General features: G+C 39.4%; 1 protein-coding gene across 2 annotated transcripts in view; it reads right to left on the bottom strand.

The window, feature by feature from the left end:
• Positions 1 to 20,198, bottom strand: part of clns1a (chloride channel, nucleotide-sensitive, 1A) — a 49,977-nt gene extending 29,779 nt beyond the window's left edge. Inside the window, exons 1-5 of one of the 2 annotated variants that reach the window (XM_034168625.1) lie at positions 20,083 to 20,194; positions 19,879 to 20,009; positions 9,157 to 9,293; positions 4,283 to 4,417; positions 2,798 to 2,905 (exon numbers count right to left, since the gene is read on the bottom strand). In XM_034168625.1, coding sequence (XP_034024516.1) covers positions 2,798 to 2,905; positions 4,283 to 4,417; positions 9,157 to 9,293; positions 19,879 to 19,997 — 499 coding nt within the window. In that variant the 5' untranslated portion in view covers positions 19,998 to 20,009; positions 20,083 to 20,194. Of the gene's footprint in view, positions 1 to 2,797; positions 2,906 to 4,282; positions 4,418 to 9,156; positions 9,294 to 19,878 lie in introns of both variants that reach the window. The other variant, XM_034168624.1, reaches the window with a different exon arrangement.
• Between the last annotated feature and the right edge of the window lie 5,218 nt (positions 20,199 to 25,416).

Below are 25,416 nucleotides of genomic sequence, written 5' to 3' on the forward strand. Positions count from 1 at the left end.
CCTAGGAATTTAAATAGAAACTTATCATTGAACAATGTTGAAATTGAAATTGTATCTGAAACTAAATGTCTTGGCATTTTTATTGATGATAAATTACCGTATTTTCCGCGCCTTATGTGCGCACTGAATTCCAAAATCTGTAAAAATGACCGACGTTGTCTTTGACCGTCGGAATATCGGACCATTTCCCGCTGACACAAGGACGTAATACGTAAAGTACGTACGCTAGCAGCGTAGAGTACGTACGCTGCCAGCTATAAACCAATCAGAGAAGAGTCCGTGAGTCCGTGGTACGTACACTCACCTCCGCCACTCCTCCAGTAGTTACCGTAGACTACAGGTATCCTGCAAAACAACATTTGTTTGTCTAAGGACCCCCGAAAATGGCGCCAGCGAAGAGACATGCTTACGAGGCACAATTCAAACTGCAGGCTATCAGTTACGCTGTTGTTCATGGGAATAGAGCAGCTGCGAGAGGAAACAAGAAAATGAACTGCGCCAAGTTAAAAAGACCAAATGGAGTTTCCGCAGAAACAAAGCAAGGTGGCCACAGCTAGAAGACCAGCTGTTCAATTCAGACACAGAAGATGAAGACTTCGATGGATTTGTGACAGAACCATAATAAAAAATAATGTGAGTACCATATTGTTAAATACCGGTAGTTCAAAGTTGTTAAAAAGTTCAAATAAACTCACCATTTTGCTTCTGTGACCTTTTTTTTTTTTTGTAGACTATATGTTTTAGCGTGCGCCTTTTGTAAGGGTTAAGTACCCGCTAATTGAGGCCGCGCCTTATAATCAGGTGCGCCTTATGGTGCAGAAAATACGGCAAGTTGGAAAACTCAAATAAATGTCAAATCTAAAACTTCAAAAGTTATTTCAATTTTGTATAAAGCACATTATTTTCTCCCCCAACATTTGTTGGACATGCTGTATCATTCATTATTTGTCCCATATATGTTTCTTTTTATTCACCTCTTTTTGCTCTGTATGCACCACTCTGCTTTTAATCATTGGTGATTGATCTCTGCTCTCTTCCACAGCATGTCTTTTTCCTGATTCTCTCCCCTCAGCCCCAACCAGTCCCAGCAGAAGACTGGTCCTCCCTGAGCCTGGTTCTGCTGGAGGTTTCTTCCTGTTAAAAGGGAGTTTTCCTTCCCACTGTCGCCAAGTGCTTGCTCACAGGGGGTCGTTTTGACCGTTGGGGTTTCTGTAATTATTGTATGGCTTTTGCCTTACAATATAAAGCGCCTTGGGGCAACTGTTTGTTGTGATTTGGCGCTATATAAATAAAATTGATTTGATTTGATGATTTGATATATGACCTATTGTATTGAGGTTTGGGGAAATACGTATAAAACAAAAACAAATTCAGTTTTTCTGTTACAAAAGAAAGCTATAAGAGTTATAAGTAAAAAAACATATTACGAACCAACAAACCAATTGTTTGCTTGTCTGTGTATTTTGAAATTTCAAGATTTGGTGGATTATTTTACGATACAGATCATGTGCAAAGTTAAAAATGTTTTGCCTCTACATGTTCAGGAGTTGTTTAGTTGAGTTGAGTCAGTTATCATTTGTGAGGAACATTGATATTTCAAAGAAAAAAAAGATTTGAACTACTGTTAAAAGTCACTGTATTTCTGTAAAAGGTGTTAGAATTTGGAATAATTGTTCTGATAGTATTAAATCATGTGGTACATTGGTAGGTGTTAAAAGGCTTTATAAAAACAATGCAATTTCTTACTATAGTATGTTATATTAGGCTAACTGTTTTTGTGGTTCTTTATGTGCACATCATATTATTGATTGTTCTGTTTAGTTCAGCTATTTTCTGATTGTTACCTTGTTTTGAGTGTATCTAAATGTGCATAGTAACTGGTGTACGGGGTGGGCGTTATAAGCTTTTGCTTCAGCCCATGCCCTTTCAGCCACACCCAATTGGGAAATTGTTTGAGTTATTGTTGTATTTTTTGTTTTTTGATTTGATATGTTACTAAGAGATTTTTATGTTGGTATTTTGTTTATGTGCGTGCTGAATAAAACTAATTCATTCATTCATTCATTCATTCAAATCTCCAAAAATCTGAATAAACCTATGATGACTGGATGTCTTTGATACCAGGTCTCTTTGGAGGATCTTTGGGTATCGCTAGAACAAGTTTGTATCTAACAAGCGGTTACTTATGGGGATTAAGATTAGAAGTGTCACTGAAGCATCATCTTTGACATTTTGGACATGTGGTGCATTTCTCTGTGCATGACATGATCCTGCACCCACATGCGTGAGTGCTGAGGACCCCAGTGGCTGGAGAAGGCCAAGGGGACACCCATGGTTCACCTGGCTGCAGCAGACAGATGGTTACTTTCTTGATATGGAGATGGACCAGTTGTCTGGCTGCACATCCAGAACCCAAGCTAGATCTGTGGTGTCAAGTTGGCACCAAAGCTGGACAGCAACACATGCTCCCCAGCTTGACTCCCTAAGGACAATCTTAAGTTCACTCTGTGTAATTACACCTCTCCAGTGTGTTGTTTCCTTTTCCATTCATGGCTAAAGATGGGTGTGAACAGTAGGCCTGTGGATATATGTACACTTCCACAACAACTGAGATTAATAAAAGACAACCATATACACACACCAACAGTTTCATAACTCTGGTGAAAATCCTGCAAACACATACATGTTTCTGCTGTTTGTTTTAGTCGTGAGTCTATGCAGTTTTATAAATGAGGCCCCTGGTGTTATGAGACAGCCCAAGGTGATATATTTATTTGTGTGGGTTGCTTTCTCTCACCAGCTTCCTCCACATCGTACTCTTCACCTTCAAACTCATCCGAGTCTTCATCTTCTGGGTCGGGGTGCAGCGCCTGGCACTCACACATGGCAGAGAACATGGACTCCACTACAGGTGGAGAGCAGAGACAGAATTATGTGGCAAAGATTTCTTTTTATGCGTAAAACCTTCTTTTATGTCTCCAGCCAATCTGTCTGTTTCAGTCCCTGCTGCCGTTGTCACTCATCAAGAATTTGGTCAAATATCTGGATACAAATTGAACTGAAGAGTGAGATACTCTCTATCAACTCAGCTACCAAGAATTATACTTTACACAGTTTCACTTTTAAAGTTGTCCACAATCTTTTTTCTTATCTTGGAGTTCAAGTCACACACAAATTTGAAAACCTCTACAAAGGGGACAAAGCTAACTTTGTCCCCTTGTTGACCCAAATTCTGGAAGATTTTGAACACTGGTTGTAAGCTGAGTAAACAATACTTGTAAAGGCCTAAGCCGCTTGGAGGACTGGCTTTACCAAACTTCACGATCTACTAATATTAGCATTCTTAAATATTGCCTTCAGTAGGAGACTTTTGATCCTCCTCCGGTGTTGCAAACTGTGGAGTCAAACTCTACCAATCCAGCGACTTGAAAGGCTTTAGTGCACTCGCCTATTCATTCTCCCACTTCTTCTTATACTAAGAATGGAACTGTCAAAACTTCACTTAAGATCTGGGAGGAGTTTTAGCACTATTTTAGCTTACACAGTGGTGCAGCTTAAGTTAACATTTCCATAATCGTTCAGTTTGTGATAAAAGCATGAAATTTGGCACACATATTCTAAATTAACTAATGTTTATTTTCAGATATGGTGACATCCTGGAACTGAACTCTAATGAACTACAGGGGTCAATAAAGAATTACACAGGGGTCAAAATTTAAAAATGCTCCAATCATGCTGAAAACTATACCACATTATTTGTCCGATCATAACTATTCCAAAAAGGTATAGGTTGGACTATCTATGACTGAATGTTCTGGAGTTATGGGGTAAAAACAGCAAAAATGGTGACAAAGGTCAGTTTCAGTTTGTACAGGGGTCAAAAGTTAAAGTTGCTCCAATTTTGGTAAAAAATTATGCAAATTATTGGTTGAGTTGATAACACTTTAAAAAGGAATAGTTTGCACCATCTGTCATGCTTAGTTATCATGTTACGGGGTAACACATGTCACAGCATCCAATGAACGTCAACCTTTTCTGACCTTTGCTTAGAAGACCAAACATTCAATACAGTCAAAACTATTCCATTTGTTAATCCTTTTGGCTCCTAAAAATGAAGGATCACCCACAGTTGTCCGTCATTTTTAGGAGCCAAAATTAATCAAGCACAAGTTTTATCACGTGTGTTCAATACAGTGGATCTGAATATTGGCACACCCACTGAGATCAGTGGATGACCAACACTTGTCAGAAATGTAAAATAAGTAAATAAATCCTCACTCACATGCTGCCTTGTCACCGGGCACAAATCGAATTTCTGTGATTGCGCCTTCATCATTATCATCTTCATCAGCACCACTGCTGTTGCCGTCGTCGTCCTCCTCAGGGGCTTTTTCTGCCATTTCTGCCTCATTTTCACCTGTCAAAGGTCAACACAGAGTTAGAGAGACTCACAGAACATATACACATATTCCATCTCTCAACATCAGTCTTGATTTAGTAATGCCGTAAACAAAACCTAAGGCTGAAACTGTTTGTCTCTGACTTCTGGGACCTGGGTAACAGAAGTCCACATGCAGACTCCTGCCTGCTCTGTGAGAGACGCTGCCCTTGGTTGCCCAGCTGAGATGCTTCGGACATCTGGGGAGAATGCCCCCTGGTCTTCATCTTAGGAAGGCGTTCCAGGCACATCCAACTGGGAGGAAGCTACAGGAAAGACCCAGGACACGCTGGAGGGATTATTTTTCCCAGTTGCTTAGGAACACCTCTGGATCCCCTGGGAAGAGTTACAGGTCATGGCCGAAGACAGGGAAGTGTGGGATGAGCTACTGCAGCTCAGATAAGTGTCATAAAATGACAAATGAATGAATGAATTTCTTCCAAAGTATTCAGTAATTCTTTTAATAATCTGAGGTACAATTAGAGCATTTGGGGTACTCAAACTCAACCTTATGTGATAATTACTTTAAAGGCAGATATAGCTGTGATAAAAGTCCATACCCCAACAGGGGCTTGAAGGTGTTTTTTAAATTGCATCATTTCACAATTACATAACTGCACAGTTCAGTATCATGATTACTACTGCAATGCAACTGCAGCCCTACTTGCAACCATTATTTTGAAATAAAACTGACATTCTGACTTAATACAGTGTTTGATAAAATGGAATGCCTGCAGTAGGGTGGTTCAAAAAACATTTTTTAGAATTTTACTGCTCCCAAGCTTTCACTGAGTTGTAATTACTAGAAATATTCTACACACAAAACTTTACTGAAATATCTTTACATTTAGACATTGCTCAACCACCCTTAAGCTGCCCACCTTCACAGACATCATCACACCAGCCCTGAAAATTAGAGACTAATTTCTCTGTGGTTCTGGGAACTATGAGAGATGGTTTCATCAGCCAAGATCTGAGAGTGAATGCGTCATCTGCTACGAAATGATTATTTTATATAATGTGGCATCAAACAGGATAAAATGCGGCATCCAGTGGGACCAGGGCTGTGAAATGAAAATTGTGAATTCCAAGGAAAATTTGCAGGGGGTCGGAGGGGCAGCCCCCCAGGGGCTAGGGCCCGTGGGGCCCCAGAAATCAAATTAATTTTGTATGCAATGATACATTTTCAGCATCTCCTAGAAGAAAAAAAAAATCTCAAAAGAAGTACATATTTAAATGATCCTAGATTCAACCTTTCATTTGAACTGTCAATGACAACAGAATAGAAAAGAATAATTCTTTATTGTCCACCGATGTGGAAAATTGTCTTCGGCTCACCAGCACAAAAAAAGACAACACTAAAATCAATCAATCAATTTTTTTTTTTTATATAGCGCCAAATCACAACAAACAGCTGCCCCAAGGCGCCCCACATTGTAAGGCAAGGCCATACAATAATTATGTAAAACCCCAACGGTCAAAACGACCCCCTGTGAGCAAGCACTTGGCTACAGTGGGAAGGAAAAACTCCCTTTTAACAGGAAGAAACCTCCAGCAGAACCAGGCTCAGGGAGGGGCAGTCTTCTGCTGGGACTGGTTGGGGCTGAGGGAGAGAACCAGGAAAAAGACATGCTGTGGAGGGGAGCAGAGATCGATCACTAATGATTACATGCAGAGTGGTGCATACAGAGCAAAAAGAGAAAGAAACAGTGCATCATGGGAACCCCCCAGCATTCTACGTCTATAGCAGCATAACTAAGGGATGGTTCAGGGTCACCTGATCCAGCCCTAACTATAAGCTTTAGCAAAAAGGAAAGTTTTAAGCCTAAACTTAAAAGTAGAGAGGGTGTCCGTCTCCCTGATCTGAATTGGGAGCTGGTTCCACAGGAGAGGAGCCTGAAAGCTGAAGGCTCTGCCTCCCATTCTACTCTTACAAACCCTAGGAACTACAAGTAAGCCTGCAGTCTGAGAGCGAAGCGCTCTATTGGGGTGATATGGTACTACGAGGTCCCTAAGATGGGACCTGATTATTCAAAACCTTATAAGTAAGAAGAAGAATTTTAAATTCTATTCTAGAATTAACAGGAAGCCAATGAAGAGAGGCCAATATGGGTGAGATATGCTCTCTCCTTCTAGTCCCCGTTAGTACTCTAGCTGCAGCATTTTGAATTAACTGAAGGCTTTTCAGGGAACTTTTAGGACAACCTGATAATAATGAATTACAATAGTCCAGCCTAGAGGAAATAAATGCATGAATTAGTTTTTCAGCATCACTCTGAGACAAGACCTTTCTAATTTTAGAGATATTGCGTAAATGCAAAAAAGCAGTCCTACATATTTGTTTAATATGCGCTTTGAATGACATATCCTGATCAAAAATGACTCCAACATTTCTCACAGTATTACTAGAGGTCAGGGTAATGCCATCCAGAGTAAGGATCTGGTTAGACACCATGTTTCTAAGATTTGTGGGGCCAAGTACAATAACTTCAGTTTTATCTGAGTTTAAAAGCAGGAAATTTTACATGAATACAAACACATGAATAAAACAAAGATAAGATACATAAAATACATAGAAGTAAAGGAAGAAGTATAATAAGACCTAGTAAGATAAATAAAATGTAAAATAAGATCTAATAAAATTAAATAAAACAGAAGTAAAGCAGTTCAGGTTTTTTTTTTTTTTGTGGAGTGGTCACTTTTTTGAGTTCATTATGGCGACGGCATTTGGTATAAAAGATTTTTTAAAAGAACCTTTGGCCAGAGGAGCTCTGTAGCACCTCCCAGACTTCAAGAGCTCAAACTGACAGGACAGAGAATGAGAGCTGTCTGCCAGGACTCTCTGAGCTTTCCTCCTCATCCCAGAGGCTTCTGGGGTTTTCCCACAATTTTCCCCACCATTTTTACAATTGTATTTAATTTGTCCTTACATTTACAACTCAAGTGACCAAACCAAACACAAAGATGAAATGTTAAAATACTCTCAATATGTGCAGAATACAGAAGCTCTAAAACCTGCGGATTAACACCAAGACAACTCAGTCTTCTAAGAAGACTGAGTCGCTGTGAACATTTCTTAAAGATAAAATCAGTGTTTTCAGAGAAGCTCAAGTGACTATCAAGAACAACCAAGATATTTAGAAGTTTCCACCGTTTCAACAAGCTGGCCATCGAGTGAAACTGGCTGTACTGTCAGTTCTTGCTTTGTATGAAAAACAAGCTCCTTTGATTTAGACACATTGATTTCCAGCTGGCTGTCGAGACACCAAGCTTCAAGAGCCTTAGTGTGAGCGAGATAGGAGGCTTCACCAGAGGAGTCAGATTTCTGTAGCAGGCCGACTAGGGCCATGTCATCCGCTTAATCAGTTTAAAATTTGTGTCATTAACTGCAAATTCATTTGTAAAAAGAGAGAAAAGTAAAGGTGAAAGAACGCTACCCTGTGGGCAGCCAGTGCTTATGATGAGCTCTCCTGACAGAATGTTGTTAGCACAAACCCTTTGAGGGCGACAAGACAGAAAGTCTCTGATCCAGAGCATCAGGCCCTTTTCAACATTTAAATCAGCCAGCCTTTTCAGAAGAATATGTAATTTCATAGAATCAAAAGCTGCACTGAAGTCTACAAACAAAACCCGAGCGTATGCTTTAGCAAGTGAAAGCTGCTTTGAGATCATGTCCAGGAAGGTCAATACGGCATCATCAGTACCTCTGTCCCTCTTATAGGCAAATGTTGAAATAATAGAATATGACATGGAAGTAGGACCTGGAACGATTTTCTTTTTAATTGTAAACCAAACTATGCATTAACTCAGAACAATTAAACTACATAAAATTCATGAAGACTGAAAAGGCTGCTAAAGCATTTCAAAAACCACAGCTAAAGCTTGTAGAATATTTTGAAAATCATAACATAATGGATGTCACATCCAAGTCGAAGAAGACTACTGGTGGTGGATGGTGAGGGTATGGGCTGCGAAGCCAGCAGCCGATCCACGTGGCCTGGGGCAGGTGGCACATCTGTAAGGGGTGTCAGCAGGGCCAAGAGCTTTTCTCTGAAGGTGGGCCTGGTGGATTTTGTACGCACTCTTTTCCTCAAAGGTGGAAATTCCCTTCTGAATGGTGGCTTTCCAGTGGGCGGTTTTGTGCTAGCAGTTCAAGCGCACAAGCAGCAATGCCACACTTCTTGAGAGAGTCCTTCATGGAGTCTTTGTAGCACTTCCTAGGTCTTCCAACTCATTGGAAGACCAAGGAATCAATAACAAACCTTGTAGTAAAAAAAGTCACTTATATCCTTGTGTAAATTCCTGTAGATCCATTCAAAGCCACAATGTCGTTTTTCCCAATGAAAGAAAGTCTAGATTAATAAAAAAAAAAAAAAAAAAGTCGCATAATCTTGTCTGAAATCCTGTTTGAACAACACAATGTTTATTATATCTTGTTATCTTTCGGATGAGTTCATGAAGACGACTTTAAATTCAAGCCAGCACCAATTCCATGGATCCTTGATTCCTTATCAAACTTTTTCAGTCTTTCTCGCCATCTTCCCTCTGGCAGACATTGCACCAGGACACAGACATGCTGCAAAATTCTTCTTTTAAAAGTTTAATGGCTCTAAAAAGTATGTGATGTCCACATGCTACATTTAGCTTAAAGAACAAGAACAAGGATTGTATTCTCTTGATACAAGACATTACAATACACTGACACTGAGTTTACTCACCACTCAGTTTGCCATTGACCATGACATACAAGTGTTCTTGCGGGTATGTGCTGGTGTCTCTGGAGATGGCGTGCAGTCCAATCGAGGGATATTCCAGAAAGAAACCCATTCCGGAGCCATCAAACCATGACAGTCGCCTAAAAATTAAAACACAGACACACACGATCCCATTAACAATGTTATAACTGCAGGAGGACAAATTTGGACTTTAATCAAGATGAGCAGCAAAACACTGCTCCTATATGGTACGACTCCATGAGCAAAATAGTGTCTGCACTGAACTATTGAGGATGATATTCATGTAATGCACCAGACTACACGTCAAAATAATTGAAGTCTGTGAGCATGTGCCGGCCACGCATCCACACCACCAAGTAACCATCCAGGCGGACTACTGGTCTATCCCCATCCCTTGAAAGTATCCATCTATCTGCTGCAGCCAGGTGAAGCAGGGGCATCCTCCAACCACTGGGGTCCTCAATACTCAGGCACGCACATGCAGGATCATGCACAGAGAAATGCACCAAATGTTCAAAAATGTCAAAGCTGGCATTTCCTTACAATGTAGAAGACACTCCTCATCTGGTGCACCCCATGCAACTACTCATTTGACACAAAGTCATGTGACATAGCTTCCAAGTCTCACAACCACATAGTAAAACAGGAAACACCACTACATTAAAGAAAGCACAGAGGATTGTAGGAGCTGAGCTCCCGGACTTAGATTCTGTGTATGTTGAGCGCTTGCAGAGGAAAGCACGGGCCATCTGCAAGGACAACAACCTCCTGGGATGTTCTCTGTTTGCTCCTCTGCCGTCGGGGAAGAGGTACCACACTGTAAAGGACACAAACAAATAGGCTAAGGAACAGCTTTTTCCTCTATCACCCCACCCCGTCCCCCTACCACAAACACAGACATTCACTCTTTTTACGTATCTAAAACTATCCTACCTCAATGAGCATTAGAGGCACCTTAAAATTTATTAAGCACCTTTTGTTTTGTTTTTGTATTTTAAGAAGTTCTTGCCATCTGTGAAGCTGTTCGTTGTTTTTTTAAAGCTGCTGTTGTGCTGTTTTTTGTGTATAGCTGTTTGGAAAGTGCCACCAGAATTTCATTGCAGAAATGCAATGACAAACATCTATTCTATTCTACCAGGACCCTACATTCTTGGACATTCATTTTCCTGCAAAGATTTTGAGCAACTTCATGACTCCATAAGCTCTTCCCAGGTGCCTTTTGATCTCAAAGGCCGAGGACCCAGAGACACAAACGTCAATGCTAAGATAACTGAATGTCTGTACAAGTTCAACATGTATGCAAGGATTGTCCACAAATTTCTCTCTTTTTTTTAAATAACAGTCTCATACCATGGTTAGCAGCACTGTTGACTCAGAGCAAGAAGGTCCCAGGTTTGCTTCAGACCTGGTCCCTTCTGTGTGGAGTTTGCATGACCTCCAATGTTAGCATGGGTTCTCTCCAGGTGCTCTGGCTTCTTCCCACTTCAAAGACATGCAGGTTAGGCAAATTGGTGACCACAGAAAATGGATGATGGGTATTCTGCACTCTTCCCTTCTGTGTAAATCACTGGTGTCAACACAATGAATGTCACCAGAGTCTAAATTAGCGTGCTTTTCTGACAGTTTGAATTAGTATAAATAACACCCTAATGCCACCATATAAGGCTATTGGACCTACTGCATATGTAAGAAATGTTCATGTACAAAACTCACAAAGATGTGGAACTATACAAGTTCAGAGATGCAATTCCTGCTGTCAGAACCACAAAAGAAAGTCTGTATTTTTTTAGTTATTTATTTTTGCAACATAAAGAGTTTAAGGGACCTGTGAAAGTCAGAAAATGGGGAAAAATAAGTAGTTTTTTTTTTGTTTTCTGTATCATGTGACGACCAGCCATCATTGAAGCAGAGACAAAATGGTGCAACATGACCAGATGCAAAAAAAAAACAAAAAAAACAAAAAAACAAAACAAAACAAAAAACACCACCTCAAGGTGAACAATGACTGCAACAGAATATGTGTGGAACTGATGTTGTAGTGATTAAGCACTGGGCTTGAGACCAGAGGATCCTCAGTTCAAACCCGTCAAGCAGGAAAATCACTAAGCGGCTTTGGGCAAGGTCCTTAATCCCCTAGCTGCTGTACAGTTGAGCACCTTGAATGGCAGCACCCTAACATCTTTACATGAATGGGGTGAATGTGAAGCATCAATGTAAAGTGTTTTGAGCTTCTGGTTCAGATCGAAAAGCATGATATAAATGCAATTCATGTGCCATAATTGGTTTTAGGGAATTTTTATGAGGAAAAAAAGTACTGTTCAACAAATGTTCAGAAAAGGACATTTCTTTGAACACATCTGATCCTGGAATACAAGTGAAAGTCTAATCAAAAGCCAATGTACGCCCCAAACCTCCATGTGCATGTAGAAGAGTGCATTCAAAAATATGATGACCCTCATGCCATACAGGAAAGGACAGATATTAAAAGGAAAAATAATAGCACCAATATTGGCATATGCATCCTTAGTGCAGCGCTGTTTGCTGCCAAGTGACAGTTTAAACATTTGTTTGTCAGGAGGGTTTGACGATGAGATGTTCAGAGTCACTGCCATTTTTGCTATGTATCTGTAGATTCTGCAACATTAATTTTTTTACTCCCCATATCAGTATCGTATCAGTATCCCCAAAATCACTATCAGTGGAGCTCGAATTTTTTTTATTTTATTTTATTTCTTTTAAAAGTGGAATAGGCCATTGGTATGTAGCTGTATTATATGAGCAGAGCGCAGCGCAGCTCGCTCTATGGTAGCTAGAGGCACAAACATTCAGCCCCAGTGGAGAAAAAGTCACAAACCGGACAACACTGTCATAAAAAACCACAAACCAACGGTACACGAACATAGACATTATAAAGAGGAGTAGACGCCGCACTGGTTGCTGAGGCACAAGAAATGCGGCCGCCATCTTGGAGCGATCATTGCGGTGATTCTATTACAAGGCACAGTGAAGGTTTGATTTTATAATCTTATTTTCTTTTTAATCTTTCAAACATAATATGCATGAAATACCAAGTGTTCCAATACTTTTGGAGGGCAAAATGAGTGTGGCATTATTACTGTTTGCTTAAGAATGTTTAATTTTCACTGTTGCTGCACTTTGTGTGAAATCAGTCATATCATATATATCATAGTGATATGACTATTCCCATCTGATAATTTGGCAATATTGTAGGGAGAAAAAAAATACTTAAAAAGGCGAGGGGTCTGAAGAGGCAGAGCTCCCCTCCAAAGCTGAATGGCAAATATATATATATATATATATATATATATATATATATATATATATATATATATATATATATATATATATATATATATATATATATATATATATATATATATATATATATAAACATACAAATAAATTATTTTTAAAAAAATCCAGATTTTTTTTTTTTTAAGATTATGTCTCTCACAGTGGACATGCACCTAAGATGAAAATTTCAGACCCTTCCATGATTTCTAAGTGGGAGAACGTGCAAAACCGCAGGGTGTTCAAATACTTATTTTCCTCACTGTATATATATATATATATATATATATATATATATATATATATATATATATATGTGTGTGTTTAAAAGGTCGGTGCTCGTGCTCCACCTTTTTTTTTGTTCCACTTTTTTTAGTAAATGCTTTATTTATTAAAAAAAAAGGCATCCAGGCGGACTACTGGTCTATCCCCATCCCTTGAAAGTATCCATCTATCTGCTGCAGCCAGGTGAAGCAGGGGCATCCTCCAACCACTGGGGTCCTCAATACTCAGGCACGCACATGCAGGATCATGCACAGAGAAATGCACCAAATGTTCAAAAATGTCAAAGCTGGCATTTCCTTACAATGTAGAAGACACTCCTCATCTGGTGCACCCCATGCAACTACTCATTTGACACAAAGTCATGTGACATAGCTTCCAAGTCTCACAACCACATAGTAAAACAGGAAACACCACTACATTAAAGAAAGCACAGAGGATTGTAGGAGCTGAGCTCCCGGACTTAGATTCTGTGTATGTTGAGCGCTTGCAGAGGAAAGCACGGGCCATCTGCAAGGACAACAACCTCCTGGGATGTTCTCTGTTTGCTCCTCTGCCGTCGGGGAAGAGGTACCACACTGTAAAGGACACAAACAAATAGGCTAAGGAACAGCTTTTTCCTCTATCACCCCACCCCGTCCCCCTACCACAAACACAGACATTCACTCTTTTTACGTATCTAAAACTATCCTACCTCAATGAGCATTAGAGGCACCTTAAAATTTATTAAGCACCTTTTGTTTTGTTTTTGTATTTTAAGAAGTTCTTGCCATCTGTGAAGCTGTTCGTTGTTTTTTTAAAGCTGCTGTTGTGCTGTTTTTTGTGTATAGCTGTTTGGAAAGTGCCACCAGAATTTCATTGCAGAAATGCAATGACAAACATCTATTCTATTCTACCAGGACCCTACATTCTTGGACATTCATTTTCCTGCAAAGATTTTGAGCAACTTCATGACTCCATAAGCTCTTCCCAGGTGCCTTTTGATCTCAAAGGCCGAGGACCCAGAGACACAAACGTCAATGCTAAGATAACTGAATGTCTGTACAAGTTCAACATGTATGCAAGGATTGTCCACAAATTTCTCTCTTTTTTTTAAATAACAGTCTCATACCATGGTTAGCAGCACTGTTGACTCAGAGCAAGAAGGTCCCAGGTTTGCTTCAGACCTGGTCCCTTCTGTGTGGAGTTTGCATGACCTCCAATGTTAGCATGGGTTCTCTCCAGGTGCTCTGGCTTCTTCCCACTTCAAAGACATGCAGGTTAGGCAAATTGGTGACCACAGAAAATGGATGATGGGTATTCTGCACTCTTCCCTTCTGTGTAAATCACTGGTGTCAACACAATGAATGTCACCAGAGTCTAAATTAGCGTGCTTTTCTGACAGTTTGAATTAGTATAAATAACACCCTAATGCCACCATATAAGGCTATTGGACCTACTGCATATGTAAGAAATGTTCATGTACAAAACTCTCAAAGATGTGGAACTATACAAGTTCAGAGATGCAATTCCTGCTGTCAGAACCACAAAAGAAAGTCTGTATTTTTTTAGTTATTTATTTTTGCAACATAAAGAGTTTAAGGGACCTGTGAAAGTCAGAAAATGGGGAAAAATAAGTAGTTTTTTTTTTGTTTTCTGTATCATGTGACGACCAGCCATCATTGAAGCAGAGACAAAATGGTGCAACATGACCAGATGCAAAAAAAAAACAAAAAAAACAAAAAAACAAAACAAAACAAAAAACACCACCTCAAGGTGAACAATGACTGCAACAGAATATGTGTGGAACTGATGTTGTAGTGATTAAGCACTGGGCTTGAGACCAGAGGATCCTCAGTTCAAACCCGTCAAGCAGGAAAATCACTAAGCGGCTTTGGGCAAGGTCCTTAATCCCCTAGCTGCTGTACAGTTGAGCACCTTGAATGGCAGCACCCTAACATCTTTACATGAATGGGGTGAATGTGAAGCATCAATGTAAAGTGTTTTGAGCTTCTGGTTCAGATCGAAAAGCATGATATAAATGCAATTCATGTGCCATAATTGGTTTTAGGGAATTTTTATGAGGAAAAAAAGTACTGTTCAACAAATGTTCAGAAAAGGACATTTCTTTGAACACATCTGATCCTGGAATACAAGTGAAAGTCTAATCAAAAGCCAATGTACGCCCCAAACCTCCATGTGCATGTAGAAGAGTGCATTCAAAAATATGATGACCCTCATGCCATACAGGAAAGGACAGATATTAAAAGGAAAAATAATAGCACCAATATTGGCATATGCATCCTTAGTGCAGCGCTGTTTGCTGCCAAGTGACAGTTTAAACATTTGTTTGTCAGGAGGGTTTGACGATGAGATGTTCAGAGTCACTGCCATTTTTGCTATGTATCTGTAGATTCTGCAACATTAATTTTTTTACTCCCCATATCAGTATCGTATCAGTATCCCCAAAATCACTATCAGTGGAGCTCGAATTTTTTTTATTTTATTTTATTTCTTTTAAAAGTGGAATAGGCCATTGGTATGTAGCTGTATTATATGAGCAGAGCGCAGCGCAGCTCGCTCTATGGTAGCTAGAGGCACAAACATTCAGCCCCAGTGGAGAAAAAGTCACAAACCGGACAACACTGTCATAAAAAACCACAAACCAACGGTACACGAACATAGACATTATAAAGAGGAGTAGACGCCGCACTGGTTGCTGAGGCACAAGAAATGCGGCCGCCATCTTGGAGCGATCATTGCGGTGATTCTATTACAAGGCACAGTGAAGGTTTGATTTTATAATCTTATTTTCTTTTTAATCTTTCAAACATAATATGCATGAAATACCAAGTGTTCCAATACTTTTGGAGGGCAAAATGAGTGTGGCATTATTACTGTTTGCTTAAGAATGTTTAATTTTCACTGTTGCTGCACTTTGTGTGAAATCAGTCATATCATATATATCATAGTGATATGACTATTCCCATCTGATAATTTGGCAATATTGTAGGGAGAAAAAAAATACTTAAAAAGGCGAGGGGTCTGAAGAGGCAGAGCTCCCCTCCAAAGCTGAATGGCAAATATATATATATATATATATATATATATATATATATATATATATATATATATATATAAACATACAAATAAATTATTTTTAAAAAAATCCAGATTTTTTTTTTTTAAGATTATGTCTCTCACAGTGGACATGCACCTAAGATGAAAATTTCAGACCCTTCCATGATTTCTAAGTGGGAGAACGTGCAAAACCGCAGGGTGTTCAAATACTTATTTTCCTCACTGTATATATATATATATATATATATATATATATATATATATATATATATATGTGTGTGTTTAAAAGGTCGGTGCTCGTGCTCCACCTTTTTTTTTGTTCCACTTTTTTTAGTAAATGCTTTATTTATTAAAAAAAAAGTCTGAAGGACCTAAATGACATGGTGAGATGCTGAAGTGCTTCACTCTTCTATTCATACGTAGCACAGCCTTGTTATGGTTAATGCAGTTTAGGAAGCTACGTATCAATAGTAAATACATGAACAAGTACGAAGCCTCATGATCACGTGACCTACAGAGCTACGCACGAATATAATTTCATTACTAGAAGAAGAATAAGAAGATAAGGAAGTAATCAAAGTGGATTAATCTGAAAAGAAAACTAATGAAATAATTAAGATGGTATCATTCACGTTCGAATTACCTAGGTCAGTTGTCCAGGCATTTAACCTCAAGGGGCTGGATTTGTCAGTGAACGCACCACAAACTCAATACAAATACATGTAATCTGGTCACTTTTCAAAGGGGTCAGACTCCTCAATAAAGTCAATTTTGATTTGATTTTATTCGGCAATAAAATTACATAAGAATACATAAAAATACTGCAGAGGATAACACAAGAAAGCTTCCAACACAGATGATTATTTACATTGTGGTCCTCAAGGAAAAAAAATCCAATAATAGAAAAACTCTACAAAATATGTTACGAAAATACACGAACCAAACAATAATACAGCAAAATAACAATAAATAAAAATGATAAAAGGGTATTCTTGAGGACGTTAATAATATAAAGACTGCTTGACTACAATTTACAATCCCAGTTAATAAGAACTGCTTAACTTGATGTTTAAACGCATGCCTAGAAGAAGTTTCACAAATAGACAATGAAGTGGCTACGGGTACGTACATCCGTATCTTTTGCGGGACTGCTAAAGGTACGGAGCCGCGCTGTACTGAACACAGCAGCAGCTGCAGCAGGACTCCTCAGCTCAGCAGCTTGAACAGCGCAGATCCGTGTAACTTTCAACACTAATATTTGGGAATGTGTGTGTCAGAGTAAATTTAATACTTTCCTGACATAATTTAATGTAAATTAATTTTAATGGCTCGATATCCAGGTCAAAATGGCATTTTAACACGTTTTTTGCAAGCATTTTTCTGAGTGTGTTCAGTCGCGAATCCCCACTGAAAATGCATTAACATCCGAGTACTTCATCAGTATTTTGCCTGGTTAGGAGATGTCATGTCGCTGTCCATAAAGGGACGTTTTCGTTTAGTGCACAGCATTGGGACTGCTCTCTAGTTCTCATATACAGCTCCATGGGTTCGCTGAAGATACGGACAATGTACGGATGAGTTTTGAAGCCTTGCCGGACCTTTAGCCGCATATGGTACGGGTATGGACATATTTGCGCATTCTGATTGGTCGGTAAGACACCCTCCGTATCTTTAGAACGGTCTCTGTAGATACGGGTACGTACCCGTAGCCACAGCCAATAGACAAAAGAAGACTATTCCATAATTTGATCCCAGTACATGTAAAAGATGATACGACAAAAGATTGTACTCTAGGGACATTAAAAGACAGATGGCTGGACCTTGTCTCATAAGATGAAACATGTGAAATAAAATTAGATTTAAGGTAATCAGGTGCCAAATGGTGAACGACATTAAATACACTATCAACACTAGTGAACAGTAGACTATCAACGCAGCCCGAGCACGTTTTCACTGAGCGGCCAGTAATGGAAGTACAGTCACTTGCCCAGTTCCGGATCACTGCTGTAGTTTTTGCGCCGCCATTTCTCGTAATCAGTACGAATAAGCTAATACTTGGTACCAATGGAAAGACTGATGTTTTGTCTACAAACAACCACAAGCTCAACCGGATCCAGCCATCCTTGTGATCAGCAGAGGAATCAAAACATCCCGGTGTCTGCGGTGTGCGCGCTTTTTCTCACTCAGTCATTCCTACAAGTTTTAAAGTAACGGTCTCTAAAACGTAGCAAAGGTGAGTTAGCCAGTTGGTGTTTTTGGTTTTAGAGTGGGAAAATACTTACTTACTTGGGTAGAAAATGTCAGTGTGTTATGTCTTGCTGTTTAATTGCTGCGCGCATTTATCTCTGACGCAAAAATTTGGCAGTTGCGGATCACTGAAGCGGCAGCCTCGTGTCTGTACTTGTGAGTCATGTGGACTTTGGGGGTCATCTCAACATCATGAATGGGCATGAATTTGGGGGCTTTTACTTTTTAATTCAGGAGAAATCTCACCTCCACACTTCATTTTTTGCTCGTAAAAACGTATAACGGCATCTTTCGAAACTAAGTAAATTCTCATTTAATAAGTATAATTTCTATCATTTTGTGTTTAAAACACATTCTTGGGCACAGTGTGTATCATTCTGCATTAGAAGGGCTCCAGCCAAATGCCAGGAATGAACCCAAAGTGACACACAGTGTCGTGATACGGAACCGGCAAAAGTGATCCATTTCTGGCAAATGTTTGCACCACACATAATGCGGCTTCAGACTAAGTAGAAGTGCTACTCCACCCAGACTTTTTCAGCTAAATAACATCCAAATACCCAATACAACAATACACAATTAAAGGACATTCAGTTGCATTATGGCTGCGTATAGCGGGTTTTCATGTGACGTATCGGTCACGTCATTTTGTGTCCCACGGCCATTCTGGATTACGACGCGGTGGCCGCTGTGATACGCTACATGCATTTGGCGAACAATTGCAGAAGCTTCAACGTCGATGTGAAGAAGCCTCACGGCACCGTGGCGCTGAGAGAGATCCATCGCTACCAGAAATTAACTTTTATTATAATATTAGTATACGTATATTACAACTTTATTCAGCAGAATACATAAAAATACCGCTGAGGATAACAAAGAACGCTTCCAATACGGATGCTTATCTACATTGCGGTCCTCGAGCACCGAGCTGCTGATCCGCAAGCTGCCCTTCCAGCGCCTGGTGACAGAAAATCGCTCAGGACTTCAAGACGACCTCCACTTTCAGAGCTCCGCTGTGATGCTCTGCAGGAGGCCGGCGAGGTTGACCTGGTCGGCAGCTTCCTAGTTCACAATATCGCAATGTGACACTGTCAGCCAGTTAGTTACATCACCACTAAATTCACTATCTGGTATAAGATACGGATCCACTGAACCAATTGCTACACATCTATCACGATAAATATCTTTATCTCGAGGATTTAAAGCATCGTAATAACTGTACATTCTCTCCATTTTTCTATCACGCGCCAGCCTCCTTTAATCCAGAATGGAGACGGCACCTGTCCTGCAGCAAATCGGTCACGTGATTGAAAACCCTCTATAGCGGGACTTTAAAAAACGCGATCCGGAACTGGGCAACTGTCTGTACGAATTCTCGCCTTCGGATTGGCCACTTCGCCAGAAGTGACATGACGCCGAACCGCGCTGTCAACGTTGTGTGTTTATGGCTTGAATTTCTCATTCTGTATCACTTGAATGTTCCCTCATCTGTGTAACTTTTGATGACACACAGCCATGTTTGTTATATATATATATATATATATATATAAAAATAATAATAAAAAAAGACAAACAAGAAAAAAAAGAAAAAAAAAAGTTGTGTGTTTATGGCACTGAACAGTAGTTTATGGTTCAACAGACAATTTTTGCGCATGCGCAGAATTAACAGCACAAACGCCTAAACTCTGGAATCATTTATTTGCCCTCTCATACTTGGGCAGTTTGCAGACAAGTGGGCAGAATTAGTAATGCAGTGAGTGTGTGTGAGTGTGTGTGTGTTTTAGCAGCTGAGGGCGGACTTACGTTTCGGCCACGTACAGCGTCCCACAGCCCAGCTTCTGGCCGTCCATCACCGCCGCGGTCTCGGCTTGTTCGTGCCGCACTCCCTCGGTAGGAGGACGCAGGTTTTTCAACAAAACCATCACGAGGATCCGCTGGAACGAAAACAGCGAAATAAAGCAGAGCTGAGGCTGAAGCACCGCCGCGAGCTTTAGGAACCAAACCTACTGTTCCAGGTTACCACAACAAGTCGTCAGAAAAACGAACAAAAAGGCTAGAAAACAAGCAAAAACAAAAATACATAAATAAAATAAGCAGTGATTTCAGATGTTGTGGCGCGTCGGAGTCACAGGAAGTGGTGCATTGATGTCCGAGTAAACGACACGCTGTGCCCAAGAGGGCACACAAGGAAAATATAGCGCCCCTAGCGACGGAGTAATGCACAAAAAAATCGAGAAAGAAAGAAAATACTTATGAACTATATTTTTTTACACACTTTATATATCACCCTGAATGACATCCCGATATCCTGACTGTAGATCCTGGTGGTGAGACACATTGATCGATCAATCAGTCAGTCAGTGAGTCAGTCTTGCTCTCTCTTGGAGTACAGTATGATGTCATCCATGTACAGGAAGGTGGCTGATGGTTACTCCACTCCTAAATCTATAGCTGTATGCAAGGGCACAATTTAGAACTAAAAATTGGGGGGACAAAGTGCAAGGCCCGCAGGGCCGAAGCCCATAGGCCGGGGGTCTGGAGGCCGCTTTAGGCCCCTGAAGCCAATGGTTTCTAGATAAGCTCAGATGCATTCTGAGCATCCAGAACAGTAATTTTAATGTTTTAAGAAGACCATAAAGTGGACACCATTTGACTTATGCAATTTGAAACTGTGGATATAAGTACTTAATTCTGAGAATAGCCAGCATTGATTTTATTAACATCCTGGTGTAAATAAGGTATCACCACATATGTAGAACTCAGAAAGAATGATAGGTTGAGTTTTCATTAAAAAAAAAAACAACTGCAATGTGGTAAAATGTATTCATAAATATGAAAGAACAGGCTCTTAAGAATTATTAACTATCGCATACTGTATTTTTTTTTCTCAAGATTTGTTTTTGTTTGAAAAAACAACAGATTAGGATAAAAAAAACAACAGTTTAGGATAAATTACTTATCATGAATTTAAATTTTGAAGTGGCACTAATGACAACACTCATACTGAACATAATTTGCATAGACTGATTTTGGAGATCAAGCAATAATTGCAGATGGGCTTTCTGAGGTCCCAGATAGCTTTTCTCATTTCCTTTTCTAACTTTCAGAATTTAGTAAATTAGCATATGGTCCATTGATACTTATGTGTAGACACTAGTCCCTAGAGGCAACTATTTTTGGTTTCAAATCTGGGTAAGTGCAGTCCCAGAAAATTCTGAATGTGACAAACAAGAAACAGGTGTTGTAAACAAGTCAATGCTGCTAAAAATACAAACCTGCAGAAACAAAGATACTATTCTGACATGGTTTTGCACATAAAACTGACATAGCATGTTTCAAGTACACACATATATGTCAGAAGGTGGGGGGACAAACCATATTCTGTCCCCCCGGTTGAAAAGGTCCCCCACCAAATTGTGCCCATGGCTGTATGTAACGGAGGTCAGCAGGAGTCGCTGTACATATGTAGTTAGTAAACCTCACTCACCAACAGCTCAAAAGGATTCTCTGGTCACAAGGCCAGAGCCCTCGCTTTTGGCCTTCTGGTTGGAGAGTCCGCCTCCCATGCTGGGGATCATGAGTTTGCACCCCTCACCTTGGTATCTTCCACTCAGTGGTGTCAGTGACGTCTTCCACAGTCCCACTGAGTTCCAAACAAAGGTTATCAGTGCAGTGTTAGCCTTGTACTCCACTCCATTATTCATGTGTGGGGCACTGAGTCGCAGGCTTTCTTGTAGTCACTCCAGGCTATGCTTAGGTTGTTCTGCCTGGTCTTACGCCCTCCATTTTCTGGGTCAGGATCAAAACCATTCAATCATCTCAAAACCATTCAATTGTCCCAAATAGCTCTGCTCTGTTACCTGACAAACATCCTTCCAGGTTTTCCTGAGGTGAGTAGATCTGTGTTAACGCCTTCCTAATGAAGGCACACATAAGTCATATGATGAAGTCATACATAGTCAAAAAACACCATTACAGACACATGCATATTTAGTTGTACATTTACAGTGTATCCAGGAAGTATTCAAGTGCTTCACTTTTTTCCACAATTGGCTATGTTACAGCCTTAGTCCAAAATCGAGTAAATTAATTTTTCCATCACAATTCTACTCACAACACCCCATAATAATAGCATGAAAAAGTTTTTTTGAATTTTGGGCAAATTTGTTAAAAATAAAAAGGTAAGAAATCACATGGGTACTTAAGTATTCACAGCCATTACTCAATACTTTGTTGATGCACCTTTGGCAGCAATTACAGCCTAAAGGCTTCTTGAAAAAGTCCCAGCAGAGGACGTACTTCCTCAGACAGCTCAGAAAGTTCAATCTGGCCCAGGAATAGTTTATGATGGCTTTTAAATTAATCAATAAGGGACCAATGAACATTTTTAAATACTCAGGAACTGGAAAAGATATTGAAATCAATCAAGTTTCAGAATGTAGAATTTAAAGTTGATGTAGACTTGATTTACTGCAGGCTCAATGAGAACAAAAACATGAATGAAAAAAAAAATCCAAGCAATCCTGATGTGGTCTGTAAAGATTTGTATTACAGTAAGATAATGACACAAATTTAACACATAAACGGTGTCAACACATCATTAATGTCACAGTGCTGGACAGCCACAGCCCAGATCCAGAAAAAAAAAAAACAACTTAACCTAGACATGAACCACAGCGTTCACTTGAGATCACCACGTGGTCCATCTCCAGCAGAAAGAAGAACAGATAATAGATCAGTTGTACATCCTGTTTTCAGGCTGCAGGGCCCAGTAGTAATGAATGAAATCTTTATTTCAAACAAACATTCAAAAGTGGGGGGGGGGGGGGGGGGGGGGCAGTGATAGTGTATGTGAAGATATTGTATTTGGTCATTTGTGTCCATCTGTTAAAATAACTCCATTTTGAACCCGCCTGTACTAAGCAATCTGATTTCTAATGAAAATCAATTAAAAGTCAAGGTCAAAGGCTGAAGTCGATGCTTTCATACAGGGTGCAGGTAGAATGGCTATTTTGAGGAATTGGTTAAAGATATGTACACCTTTGGTTACCCTTAAACAATGAGATTTAGTTACATTTATGTTGGTCACATGAATGTTGACCTAACGATTGATGTAAATGAAGTCCGAGACATATTCCCCAACTTGGAAATATTAATGTATTCATCTTCTGATTTGTCGCAAGAACACTGGTTGTAAAAGTGATGATTTAATACTTATATTTTTAATAAACAGCCCCCCATCCCAGCTTTTTTGGCACGTGTTGGAGGTCTTAAATAAGGGAATTAATGTATATGAACAAATGAAATGTGTTGACCACACAAAACATGAAATATCTTCCTTCTCCCTGCAATGAAACAGAAGTCTTTTTGCATTTTCCATCTCAACTTTTTTTCTGATTCAAGGTTGTAAAATGGCTATTTTGAAGAACTGGTTACAGATACACTCATATATATCACCTTCCTATAGGCCATGTGACCTTTGATCTTGGGTGACTGTGAAAGGTCAATCTCATTTAGAATGGCTATTTTGAGGAATTGGTCAAAGATTCATCTCTAACGCTGATATATTAATATGAAGTCATATCATCATTCTGTGGTGGCTGGATCTCATTTGGAATAGGTACTTTTAGAAATTGGTTCAATATATTATTCACTATGAAATACTAATATTAAGTTGTATTAACGTCACATTAGTCAAATGACCTTTGACTTTGGGTGAATGAAAGGTTAAATGAACTTAAAATAGATATTTTGAGGAATTTGCTTAGATACAGTATTCACCACTAAACAGTGGTCAGAGTAACAAAATGAATATTTTGAGGAATTGGTTTATGTTTTACAATCAAATACTAATATGAAGTTAAATATTAACTTTATATTGGTCAAATGCCCTTTGATTTTGGGCAACTGAAAAGATAAACTGATCTTAGATACTTTGAATAACTGGTTAAAGATGGCATATTTACAATGAAACAGTAATGTTGCTGCATTAACGTTATATTGGTCACATGATCTTTGACATCAGATGCACTTGAAAGATGAAACTCAAGGTCACAACTATTTAAACAAACGTTTGGGGCCAATATAGCTTAAACATGGTGGAATTTTTGGACATAACTGATTAAATGTCAGGAACGCATAAACATACAGTAGTGTTCAGAATAATAGTAGTGCTATGTGGCTAAAAAGATTAATCCAGGTTTTGAGTATATTTCTTATTGTTACATGGGAAACAAGGTACCAGAAGATTCAGTAGATTCTCACAAATCCAATAAGACCAAGCATTCATGATATGCACACTCTTAAGGCTATGAAATTGGGCTATTAGTAAAAAAAAGTAGAAAAGGGGGTGTTCACAATAATAGTGTGGCATTCAGTCAGTGAGTGATTTTGTGGAATAAACAGGTGTGAATCAGGTGTCCCCTATTTAAGGATGAAGCCAGCACCTGTTGAACATGCTTTTCTCTTTGAAAGCCTGAGGAAAATGGAACATTCAAGACATTGTTCAGAAGAACAGCGTAGTTTGATTAAAAAGTTGATTGGAGAGGGGAAAACTTATACGCAGGTGCAAAAAATTATACGCTGTTCATCTACAATGATCTCCAATGCTTTAAAATGGAAAAAAAACCAGAGATGCGTGGAAGAAAACGGAAAACAACCATCAAAATGGATAGAAGAATAACCAGAATGGCAAAGGCTCAACCATTGATCAGCTCCAGGATGATCAAAGACAGTCTGGAGTTACCTGTAAGTGCTGTGACAGTTAGAAGACGCCTGTGTGAAGCTAATTTACAACCCCTGGCAAAAATTATGGAATCACCGGCCTCGGAGGATGTTCATTCAGTTGTTTAATTTTGTAGGAAAAAAGCAGATCACAGACATGACGCAAAACTAAAGTCATTTCAAATGGTAACTTTCTGGCTTTAAGAAACACTATAATAAATCAGGAAAAAAAATTGTGGCAGTCAGTAACGGTTACTTTTTTAGACCAAGCAGAGGGAAAAAAATATGGAATCACTCAATTCTGAGGAATAAATTATGGAATCATGAAAAACAAAAGAACGCTCCAACACATCACTAGTATTTTGTTGCACCACCTCTGGCTTTTATAACAGCTTGCAGTCTCTGAGGGATGAACTTAATGAGTGACAAACAGTACTCTTTATCAATCTGGCTCCAACTTTCTCTGATTGCTGTTGCCAGATCAGCTTTGCAGGTCGGAGCCTTGTCATGGACCATTTTCTTCAACTTCCACCAAAGATTTTCAATTGGATTAAGATCCAGACTATTTGGAGGCCATGACATTGACCCTATGTGTCTTTTTGCAAGGAATGTTTTCAC

The sequence above is a fragment of the Thalassophryne amazonica genome, chromosome 4 (assembly GCF_902500255.1).
Source record: "Thalassophryne amazonica chromosome 4, fThaAma1.1, whole genome shotgun sequence".
Lineage (NCBI taxonomy): Eukaryota > Metazoa > Chordata > Actinopteri > Batrachoidiformes > Batrachoididae > Thalassophryne > Thalassophryne amazonica.